The sequence below is a fragment of the Spinacia oleracea genome, chromosome 6 (genome assembly GCF_020520425.1).
Source record: "Spinacia oleracea cultivar Varoflay chromosome 6, BTI_SOV_V1, whole genome shotgun sequence".
NCBI lineage: Eukaryota > Viridiplantae > Streptophyta > Magnoliopsida > Caryophyllales > Amaranthaceae > Spinacia > Spinacia oleracea.
The window spans coordinates 67,580,367-67,592,473 of record NC_079492.1 but is presented as its reverse complement, the minus strand read 5'-3'; the positions used below and the strand labels follow the sequence as shown (position 1 = coordinate 67,592,473).

Sequence of the window (12,107 nt, the reverse complement as noted above, 5' to 3'; positions counted from 1 at the left end):
AGAACATGCTTGAATAAATTTAGAACATGTTTGAATGGATTTAGAACATGCTTGAATAAATGTAGAACATGCTTGAATAAATTTCACTACTACAAAAGGCGTGGAATCTCGACGGTATGGCCTCGACGGTGTGGATATGCGCTGAGTCAATTTTGTAGGTTGCGTTGTTTGTCGACGCGTTTCCTTGTCAAAATCATCTCTCGGCAAGGAACAGCGTCGAGATATTAGTAAAAATATCATGTGATCCGCACGTGACCTAGGCACTATCTAAGCTACCCCGCAACTTCACACTCGTCCTTTCATTCTAAACCCTAATTAACTCCTCTTTACCCAACTGCTGAAAAAATCCCCTTTCTCCCAGATCTACTCTCAAACATCAATGGAGTTGCAGGTTCGCACCTTCTTCTCCGTTTCCCTTATAGTTATAATTATTTCTCTCTTCTCGCATATGTTTTAATTTTCTCTCAATTTTTGCAGACTTGTTCGTTCATAACAATGAAATTTGCATCTTCTACCATGTGGTTGCTATCTGTTAGGAGGTCTTGCACAAGGTAATGTAATTTATCCTCTTTACAATCTCTTGGTTTTACGATTTTCGATATTCTAGGTTTCGGGTTTAGGTTTTTCTTTGTGTAATTTGCTGCTCAAGAACTTTTGATAGAAAGATTTTGTTTTTTGACGGCTTTCAACATACGGAGAAGTTAAGGTTGTTCCGTTGTTTCCGATTTAATCTGATTTGAATTTTATTTTGGCTTTTGATTTCAGTAAAGTTAGGGTTTTTAATAATGAATATGTGTTCTCTTCTCTCATGGAAACCTCTTTGTTTTATTTTGATAGCGTTTAACCGTAGACGAGAAACCTCCTTCACATAACGACACTCTTTAATCTGTAAGTTTAAACCTAACACTCTTAAGATTTTTTTTAAAATCTCACTAATTACTTAATGTAATATTTGGGTATATTTTCATCAAGTTGGGGTTATATTTTGTGCATTTAGATAATTAGAATTGGGGTTGTAATGTAGTATTTTCTTGAAATTTTGGAAGAATATTGCTTTGCTGATTTCAGATACAAGATCATTGAGGTGCCCTTCTTTTTTGAGATAATTTGTAACGAAAAGTGGATTATGTTTTGTTGTGTTGCTTATTTCTCCTGTTTTTGCTTTGTTTTTCTCCTAACTGAGGTTGTATGAAGTCTTGGAAACCCGACCCTTGGTTAGTTACTCCTAGTCGCTTCACAGGTACAATAATGCATGTCTGCATCTTCTAAACAACTTGCTCTATGTCCTGGTGTGAATAAACTTACAATTGGAGTGCTGCTCCATGTTCTGTATGTTAGGCTCTTTTTATCCAAAGGTAATGGATTATGGATTGTAATTTAGAGGTTTCTTATTATGCAGTGCATGTAGAAGTTTCTTAGTTAATGATCTTTCTATCATCCCTTTTTGACAATTTGGGAATAGAGGAAAATAATAATTGAAGGAGTTTTCCTTGTGCCATATACATTTATCAAATATGTTACCCATGTGGTAATTAACATTTGATTATATTCTTAAGTGTAATTTGAAATTTTACGTTGATGCAAGTATAAGATAAAAAGTCAAATCTTATTTCGATTTTATGCTTTAGGGTGGTTGACTATGAATATGAATTGAATATTGGATGGGGTAAATTAACACCTACAACTAGTCGTATTACAATGAGAAGAAAAGAGGCTGACTAGATTAGTTTTAATTCGTTACGTAGAAAGTTGGATGCTTTTGATTTTGTTTCATTAACCCCCACCTCCCCTCTTTTTATATGTGTTAGTTCTTCCTTAGTGGTTTTACTTTATTTGATTTACATGGTGGCTGTTTAATCTTTTATGTTTCAGGCACCTTCAACCATTTGTGGCTCCAGTCTCAAATCAAAACCTTGGGCTGGTATGTTTCATGCTCGCTTGATTCACTCTTAGGCAACTTCTATTTGAAGATTAATTGAGCTAGGATATAGACTTTACCGATTTTATGTGATACAACTGCATAATTGCAGCTGTGTTCCAAGATTCGATCTTCTACTTACAATAAATAAAATATCTTGACATATTTAACAATGTCCATTAGCTGGATTAGTTGTTGGTTAGGAATCAGGCATAAAATGCAATACATCAACGAGAGTACCCTGGTGGTTTTGATGACCTAGCTTCTCATCTTATATCCCTTATCTTAACGTGTTTCCTACTTCTGCGATCATAGTTAGACTTATCTCGTCCCTTGATCTGACATGACATGAGTGGTTCTTTATGTTCATTAGTAGAATTTGTTTGTTATCCTTTGGTTGAGGCTTTATGTTCCTCTGGTGGTTTTCCAAGGGTATGTATGGTTGAAGAACATTTTTTTATTGTGGGTACTCTGATTCTGAGTAATTCGAGTTCAATATGCTGATTAAGCTTCTCCCCAAATTGCTAATCAGTATTTAACAGAAGAAGTGATACACCTGAAACAGAAAATAGACCCAATAATTTTTTTCTTTTCTTTGTTATCTTAGTAAGTGTTTTGAAAGTTTACTTATTGTCCAACTACGATTTCTGGGTTGACTTGTTGTTTTCTTTTCTCTCCTACTTTTTGTTATGCATTTTTTTTTATTGCCAAAAAATGAATTTACTACTAATACTTCAACGGTGTTTGCATATAATTAATAGATGACTACTAAGATATTGTATCCACCTTTTAATTTAATGTATTACTATTTAATTTATAACAAGTCTAAACCTGCAGCAACAATTCGACATGTTCTTTTTTAATGGTAAAGTGAGTTTTAGTAGGTTGTGCCCCTGATTTGTCTTTGAATTTGTCCCAAGGTGAGTATTTCATTCTTATTGATCGATTGTTCAAAACCTATACTACTCTGTTCAAGATGTCTTGCTATATTTGTTAGTTATTGTTCCCGTGATAATGCTATTAATCAGTTGTACTTAAAAAACACTACTACAAAAAAGGGCATAGAGTACTGTTGAAATACAGTTTATAGGACGCCTTAGAGGCGTTCTCCATCTCAGCGCGCTATAAAGCTTATAAAACGGGTAAAAGAAGCGTTTTATATACCTAGTCATAAAGTACAGTGATAAGAGATAAGCGTCCTCTATTCCCTTCCTAAAATCAGGAAATGAAGAAGGAATATAGAACGGTTAACGTACATAATCGTCTCCTATACTCTATAATAAAGCGCGTCTTCCGTACATAACCGTCTTCTTTTTTTCCTGTTAAATATTGAGATACAGAACACCTTCTGTACATAGGCGTACTATATACTTCTTGTTTAATATTAAAATAGAAAGCAATTTCCTTACACAACCGTTCTATATGCTACCCCTTTTTAAAAAAATATTATTCAAAAATAGCAGTTCACACATCCCTAAAATAGGATATTACGATCCTAGCTCCGTAAACCAAATCTAAATAGATAAAATAAAAATGATATCCACACAATCTTTCCAAAAATAATTTCCTTCAATAACAAAATACTATTGTTCATACAATAACAAAGTACTATCATTTATTGACAAAATGATCCATACAAGGTACAACAAAAAAAATAACATTTCGATGTCAATAATAAAAAATTAAAAAAAATAAAATAAAAATCAAAGAGCCTATGTAGCGGCAACAACAGGTGACTCTGCAGCAGCAGCAACCGGAGCTTCTGCAGCAACAAGGCAGTTCGTCTGCAGGAGTAAACTGAGGTAACAGGACAGTTCGTCTACAGGAGTGAACTGAGGTAACCGACCATCTCCTTGAGCTAGCTTAAGAGCTTTGTTAAAATACTACAAGACAAGTTAAAATGTAATTAAGAGTAATAAATTTAACACTAAATAATGGGTATATATACCAAATAAAAATTAGAGGAAGAATAACATAGATCCTAATGTCATAATTGTGCAGTGGGATTGTAATGGATCGTACTAATGGTCCACCTGTCCAAATGGTTTACAGGAGAAGGCACAAGTCCAGACAAAACAACAGCAACAGACTTGCAGGGAGGTGCGTGCAGACAGACAGGCTAGCCGTTTGGAATTCTGGTAAGTACCAATAAGGGAATAACTGAAAATGAAGGTGGTGAAGTACTCCGTAGTTGGATTCTCACGAGTCAAGAAGGCCTTTGTATGGGGAACCTTAAGTAATCTAGCTGACTATTTAGTTTCCACATTCATTGATTGTAGATATAATGTCACTTACTAGCAGTTTCTGCACACTAGAGTGGAAGCAGTTTCCTAGCCTTGGTCTTTAGCTTGAGATCGAGGAAATACTAGCACTCTGCTTTCCCCTGGGTGCTTATTGTAGATATAATGTCACTTACTAGCAGGGTTTTTTTTATAAGTATAGTGTAACTAAATGTTTTCGGGAATGTAAGAGACGGTGACAAACCTGTAAGAAATGACAGACAAGCTAATGTAGATGTGAAGTCATACAGTTATTCAATTCAGGCTGGCAACTCAGCTGCTTAAACAACATGGTTGGGTGAACACCACAAAAAAGCAAAGCTAAGTACACAAGAAGCACAATTTATTACCTCACACAGAAGATCAATTCGATTGATAGCAGCATTAGCCTGAGCAAGTGCAATAGGTCGATTGGTCCCAGCTAGCTGCGCGTGACATGATGCCTACATTAGACACTAAATTCCTAGGGGGAAAATGAAAGCAAGAGAATCCAGGATGGAACATAAAACAACATTACCAGTACAAGCCAGTCACGCTCCATGGCTACACCCAAAGCTAACCCACACAATCGCTCAATTGCACTCGCAAAAACAAGAATAATAAACCACGGACGAAGTAGAACAGATGACACAACAACATACCGAACTTGATGAGCATGAATAATCATTGCTACAGACATCAGCTGGGAAATTGCCTACCATATGAAGTGAATCTTAGAAATACGAGAAAGTGATACAAAATAGCATATTGATTATTGAATGAAATAAGATTATAAGAGGATTACCTGGATAAAGCTTAGAAAATTAAATGCATGTACTCTAGGGTAATGATCCATAAGTTTTCCAACTAATGGCCCTCCAAGAATAACTGCAAGCTGTCCAAAATTTTAATAAATTAGGAGTTAGAACTACATTTTATCACAACGTTGCATGCTCGACTAATTTTAGGGGACAAAGCCACCTTAGTAAAAACAGCTCATGACTGCAACAGGAAGAAGGCTTGGATGGATCATTGCAATAGCAGCTGGCCAAGCAAAATTCCATAGTTGTTCCACAAAGTTCCCCACTAAACAACTAGCATATAATGCTGAAATAGGCATATAACAAAAGTTAGAGACCACAAAAACAAGAACCAGGTTATGTTCATATTCAGTGACCATTCTGCAAAATTTAAGCCTATTTTAAGACAGTCACATACGAGTTTCTTTAACATCCATTCATTTTCTTACCCAAAACCCCATCTCATTTTCCTTGTCTCAGCCACGAGGGGAACATAACAACGTAGAAGTCCCAAGATTAAGGTGGCTCCATACAAGAGAACTACAGAGTATTTATCAAATCTACATTAAATAACTGGATTATATTCAGAGTATACAATCCAGGTTTCTTCATGCAATGAAAATTATTTTATGAAAGCACGTTAAAGGCCATGTTAATGATAACTTTCAACCTTAGCAGGTTGAGCAGAACTTACAGACTTACAAAAGGTCGAACATTTCAATCCATTAACACATTTACCAAAAGGTAGAAACAATCAAAAGTCAAACAAAGAAACAAGACAACAGGAAAGGGTGCACGGCCCGCACCCGAACAAACACAACAACACCCAAACTGCAGTAAGTGGCTCAACACGAACAAGCACCTGCATTAAGCAGATCTGCAGCTAGAAAGTACTCTCCACAACAGTTAAAACAACAGTACATCAGGACATAACAGAGCAGCAGAAACACTGGAACTGCCAGCCAACAAAGAAAAGAAGCTGCAACATACAGAAAGGAGTAGACCCCAAAAGATAACACCTGTAAGAACAAAAGAAAACAGCCACTGCAAACACCAAAAACAGAACATAGCACCCTATCTAGATACAACCAGAATTGAACTCAGCCTGAAACCAGCAAACAAATGCAAAGCTACAACCTGCACTTAGCCCAGCAGAAGCAAGCCAAGCTCCCAACACACCCGATGCAATTCAGGTATTATAAAAACTTTGTTAAATGCTCAATGTAATTCAGTAATATAAATCAGAATTATATCGAAAATTTTCCAGAAACACTAATTAAAAGTTACTCCAACAAAGTAAATTAAAAATCTCACTACAAAATCACGAATTAAAATTGAGAGCAAAAAGTTGAATTTGAAACCTTATATGAAGCAAGGTGATTTTTTCGGCATTATTGAGACCTAAAAATAGGATCTTTCCCACAACCCAAGTGAAGAAAGAATACCCTAGGGCAATCGACACCAATTCAATTCAAACAAAAACCAAAGAAATCCCAGGCGCAAGAATCAAAAGCAAGAAACCCCCAAAGCATAAAAATACAATCAGATTTAGTTTGAGAAGAAGAAGTAAAAAAACTCACCAGGGTTTTCGATCTTGGGGGATCCTGGGATATTCCGCCTAATAAAATCTTGTTTTGGTAATGTTTTTCTATTAAAAATGATTGTTTGATTTTGTTAAGTGAGATATTGATTTTGGAAAAAAAATAAACGTCAGCTAATTTTTAAATTAAAGTTTTTTTTTTTTGTAAAATCAATTTGTAAAAGAATACTAAGCGGGTATCTAGAATACAGCTGTATATTTTAAATTTAATTTTTTTTTTATTATGGTAAAGAATGTAGGACGGTTAGGTAAGGTAGCCGTCCTCTATTCTTTTTCTCATATAACAGTTATAAGAGAAATACGTTCTCTATATACCTAGACGACGCTTAACAAACTTAACGGTTCTTTATTCAGCATTTTCTATTCCCTATTTTGTAGCAGTGAAAATATGCTAATTTGTTGATGAAATTAGGTTGTACAAAATGAAGTAGTTGTTACACTTGAATTACCTCCTGTTTGTCTCTCTCCTAATTACCCTGAACCTTCTAATTTCTTATCTAAGTTGCTCTTTTATAGTTTGATGCCTTGGTCAATGTCCTGCCACTAGTTGAGGGAGATGAAGAGGCTCAACTGAAAAGAATCACTTATCTTCAGGTATCATAGTAGCTGATTCTCTGTGAAATGTTCAAGCAATTAAGTGTCTGCTAAAGCGGTCTTTCTTGTTTATTTACCAGGCAGAAAATGATGCTGTTGGAAAAGAATTGCAGAAGCAACTGGAAGCTGCAGGTAATACCTTGCTCTTTAGTTTTTTTTTATTTAGAGTAAATTTCAACTTATGCATTGTCTACACCTTCCTTGGAATTTTGCCTGCGTGAAACAAATCTCCTATCATAACTTGTACATGTCGGTGCTATGTGAATTGCGTGCAAGTATGCAACACCTGAGAACAACAACTTACTCACAACAACAATTATCCCAGAAATTGTATAAAACCGTCACAAATAGAGAAAGGTTGGTTTTGGATAGATAAAGCTTAAACGTTGAACAACAATACAAAATTAGAACAATTCGAGAAATCTCTCTCTCTCCCAAGTATTTCACTATAGACTTCAGACATAAAAGACTAACACTCATCCCTTCCCCCTTTTATTTACAATTCTCATAGTACGACTCTTAATTGTTTCCTACAGGCTGGCGGGTTACTGTCACACTGCCAAAATATTCTTGGACTGATGTAGCTACCCACTAACTTGTGGTGTGCTGCCCTCTGCTGTTGTTGGTGGCCTTCTCCTTCTTACATACGTATACAACAGTTGTGGCTTCCCTTGGTGTGCTGCAAACTATGAGGAAATTTGGGCTCATAAGGTACTATAGAAGTTATAAGGGGCATAATATACTGATTAGCATTTCTTACTCAACAAGTTTAAAATCCTTGATTAATTGTTGCAACTATTTAATGACTTTGTGACCATATTAGAAATTGCATACAACATATATAACCTATTCTGAAAATGAACAGATTTTGTAGATGGAGAAATCCATATTAGACAAGATAGAGTGGTATTTAATTGTTCCTAAACCTTATGTTTTCCTTACGCGCTACATCAAGGCCTAGATTCCCGACAATGAAGTGATTATTAGTCTAAAAAATGCATAAACCTGTCTAGTTTTTGGAAATTTGTAATTCTTATTCAGTTACTCTAACTAGATTTAAAATTTTATGTGCTTTATGGAAGATGTAGAACATGCTCTGATGAATTATGCCTCGGCTATTTATTGTACAAGATTCAGTGCATTGAATTTTTTTTCTTTATTACTTAGTTTAGAGCATACACTTGCTATAACTCTGAGTAGTACTGTTATCTATTTTGTTTTATGTTACTGTCGCTATTTAAAAAAAAAGAAAATATAAGTTACAAATTTCAGATTTTTGTTTCTTTGTTAATCTGCTTGTAATTAATTGAGTATTCCTAGCAAATTTTTAAACCGGTTGATTTGCTTCAAATTAATTTAGATGATTTGTTCTTTCATTGTTTTGGATGATTTTCACTCGTTCTGCTTTCTAATTTCAAATAATTTGCCACTGCTCAAAACTTTTAAAGATTATGTTCAAGTATTCCTCTCTGAATTGAATAGAAAATGTTCTGACATATATGAGTTCTGCATTTACTACCTATGTTCTGGTAATTTTCTTCAGTTATACTAAATATTTCTGGATTCCCTTTTTAAAAATTTCAAAAATAATACTCCCTCCGTCAAAAATTAATACTCTCCATGTACTAGCAAATGTTCTGACATCTATGAGTTATGCATTTACACCTGTGTTCTGGTAATGTAAAGAGCAGTGTGAGGTCATACTCTGACATCTATAAGTTCTGCATTTACTACCCGTGTTCTGGTAATGTAAAGAACAGTGAGAGGTCATACTCTCTCTATGTACAAAATTTCAGGCATTTCAGCCGCTCCATAAGACTTTGTTCCTCTTGTTGTCGGATTTAGAAGAACTCCATTGAGTTATTAAGTGACTGCCATTTTGAGCACGCCACCACCTTACACTTGGTTCTTCTCTTTCTAGTCTACGATATGCATAGAATTACTAGAAGTCGCTAATCTAACTTTAAACATAGCCCTATGCTTCCTTTTTCTTTTATAGAGAGCTGAATTATGCTCTTGTTTTCACATACTATTTTCAGTATTGGTTAGTTCCCTGGAATCGCCCTATTGCTTTTTTGCGATAGTTAGCTGAAATGCCCAAGTCTCACTCTTTTGTCCTCTTATCAATTTTTTGGTTATTATATTGGAAAATGTATTGTCCTGAATCTTTCAACTGATCCAGCTCGTATAACATATAATTGCATGTATTTGATTGTCTTTGTGACATTTTTTTTCTCATATCTGCTACTTTTGGTGACGTCATTAGTTCGCTCTTGCTGTTTTATTTGTGAACTATCATTTGAATTGACGAGGAAAATTAAGCATATGATGACATTTGATTTTCTTATAGTTACTATTTCCTTGGATTTTACTCATTCTAGACCTTTGCGTTGTTTTACTTCAGGCGTAAAACTTGGAAACAACAAGTTCGATCTGTTTGTCTATCCGGTTCAGAAGTGTATCAGATGGAGGTACTTACTTGTATGTGAGGTACCTGGTCGTGTGGAAGTGTAAATCCGGGTATCCTGGCTGCATAATAGGGAGATAGAAATTATTGCAGCACGTTTCCAATGGAGGTTATTGTGACCGCTCAAAATAAGAAAAATATTAGTTTACAATGTCCAGTTATTAGTTAGCATGTCAATTTTGAACAAATCCGTGTAAGTCTCATAATTTTGTAATTTATACGTTATATTATATGAATGAGTTACAACATTCGGACCATATTTGGTTGGGTTTACCTTATTTAACCTTTTAATACAATTTTGTAAGCTCAATGTGGTTGTGAAGTAAAGATAAATGTATATTTTTTTTTTCTTTTTACATAACATAATTCTCGACGCCATTATATGTCAATATGAAATTCCCACAAAAATTTTAAATAACCCGCAAAGGCCATTCTCGTCAAAAATATGCGTCGATAAAAATTTCTGTGGCGCCAAAGTGTGTCGAGAATGTCGACGGTGAAATGTGCAGTGAAAAGAAGGTAGACGCCTTAAATCGTCGAGGTTATCGACGACGTAGAGCGTCGAGAAATTCTCTACGCCCGAATTCTCGACGCTGTGCTTCAGCGTCGAGAAATTATTTCTCAACGCCCTTTAGCGTCGAAAAAACGGCAAAAAAGCGTCGAAAAATGGCGCGATTTGTAGTAGTGTTTATAACGTGTTTAATAATTTTAGAACATGCTTGAATTAATTTAGAACATGAGATTGAAATTTAGAACCTGTATATATGTATATGTGTTGACTAGGTTTTCATGTTCTAAATTTAGAACATTGTTGAACAAATTTAGAACATGGTTGAATAAATTTAGAACATGGTTAAATAAATTTAGAACATGAGCTTGAAATTTGAGAACATGGTTGAATAATTTTAGAACATGCATGAATTAATTTAGACATGAGCTTGAAAATTTAGAACATGGTTGAATAAAATTAGAACATGCTTGAATAAATTTAGAACATGGTTGAACAAATTTAGAACATCGTTGAATAACACTACTAGAAACTAGAGTTTTAACGACAATTTTATAACGACGTGAAAAAAATCCGTCATTAAAAGAGTCAAATTGCGAAAACAGTGAAAACTAGCGCGGGTTTCTTAATTAATTTAATTTAATGAAAAGAAGTTGAGCGGCATTTTCAATATTTTGTTTGTCGTTAAAGCTCATAGAAAAATTTACCCTAATCTCCATATTAAAGGGGAGATTGAAAACCACTCTATAATTCGCCTCTCTCTCTCTCGTATTCGATCTCTAGGAAAGCTTTGCCTCTCTCGCAATTCCCGAATTCGATCTCCGAAGGTGGTAGAATAAACTAATTAAGGTAATTTTTTCTTCCTTATGAGAATTATGATTTCTAGGGTTCTAGTTAATAAATTCAATAAAGAATACTAGATTTTGGGTTTCTCTGAGTTAATTCTACATCAAATGTGTTCTTGAGGTTGTAGACACCTACTTTTGTCCCCATTCCCGCAAGGGAAAAGTTCGATGATGAAAGAATAAAAACTCCACTTGACAACGCATCTCCTATAAAATAAACGAATCTCGATTCCCCATTTCATTTCACCTGAAACCTGCTGTTTATGGAAACCTGCTAAAAATAGTAATTGCCGTAACAGGTAGTTGTTAAAAGTGGCAAATCATAAAAGATAGAAACCTGTCAGAATTAGGTGTTGCATTCCAATATAAATCCTAAATGAGATAGAAAACTGCGAGAATCCTATTCCTAATAGGATTTGGAAATAAGAGTTACGTATTAATTAAAATCCTAACGAACCTAGAGTTCGTAACGGGCCCAGACGCATTTCGTCACAAAATTGATACGCGCTAAAAGACTCAAATTAATCTCAAACTCTACGGATTTTAGGAATCCGAATCTGACTAAACAAAACTGCCCAGTCCCTATTTTCAACGCCTGGCTCTGGGCGCCGAAATCTTCTGCGCCAAGGCCTGGGCGCTGAAAATACCTGGGTACGTCTCTTTTCCTAATTCTTTGTGGATTAGAACTCTGCAATTCTATATTTCCACGAACTCTTCCCTATAAATAGACCCCTAGTTTCGACGTGAAAGAAGACAACAACACATAATGATATTCTGAGTATTGACTCCAACCCTTAGCCTAAGCCTCTCGCTGCGAAACTGTTCACGCGTTCTGTCGCAATCGATCCATAAATCGAACAGAACGTATCCTGTCCCATAATTGAGATTCGTTAAATAAAAAGGAGAAATAGCAAAGTCAAAGTGGTTAGTTTTCTGAGAACCGTGACGCACCTCTCTGAAGGAAATAATGCCCTTGGTCCAAGTATGCATTCTATGATAAGTCTAATAAATGCGGTTCAGTATTAATTAACAAGTTAATAATTCAGTGAGATCAAGTGAGCTGAATGCCTAGCTAGAGGCCGTTTCAGTTCAAGTGGAATTAATGATATTAATCCAC

General features: G+C 35.1%; 1 protein-coding gene across 12 annotated transcripts; it reads left to right on the top strand.

Annotated features, from left to right (window-relative positions):
• The first annotated feature begins 259 nt into the window (after positions 1 to 259).
• On the top strand, positions 260 to 9,917 carry LOC110797455 (uncharacterized). Of its 12 annotated transcripts, XR_008923619.1 has the most exons (7): positions 260 to 391; positions 478 to 551; positions 1,873 to 1,921; positions 7,093 to 7,170; positions 7,251 to 7,302; positions 7,707 to 7,881; positions 9,575 to 9,917. XR_008923619.1 is itself a non-coding variant. In XM_056831741.1 (6 exons), exons 1-6 carry the CDS (start codon positions 380 to 382, stop codon positions 7,763 to 7,765), a joined length of 324 nt encoding a protein of 107 aa, XP_056687719.1. In that variant the 5' UTR covers positions 260 to 379; the 3' UTR covers positions 7,766 to 8,536. The 12 variants fall into 12 exon arrangements, 1 of the variants encoding a protein (XP_056687719.1); XM_056831741.1 differs by lacking the exon at positions 9,575 to 9,917 and having other exon boundaries at positions 7,707 to 8,536; XR_008923629.1 differs by lacking the exons at positions 7,707 to 7,881; positions 9,575 to 9,917 and adding an exon at positions 838 to 888 and having other exon boundaries at positions 305 to 391; positions 7,251 to 7,263.
• The last annotated feature ends 2,190 nt before the right edge of the window (positions 9,918 to 12,107 follow it).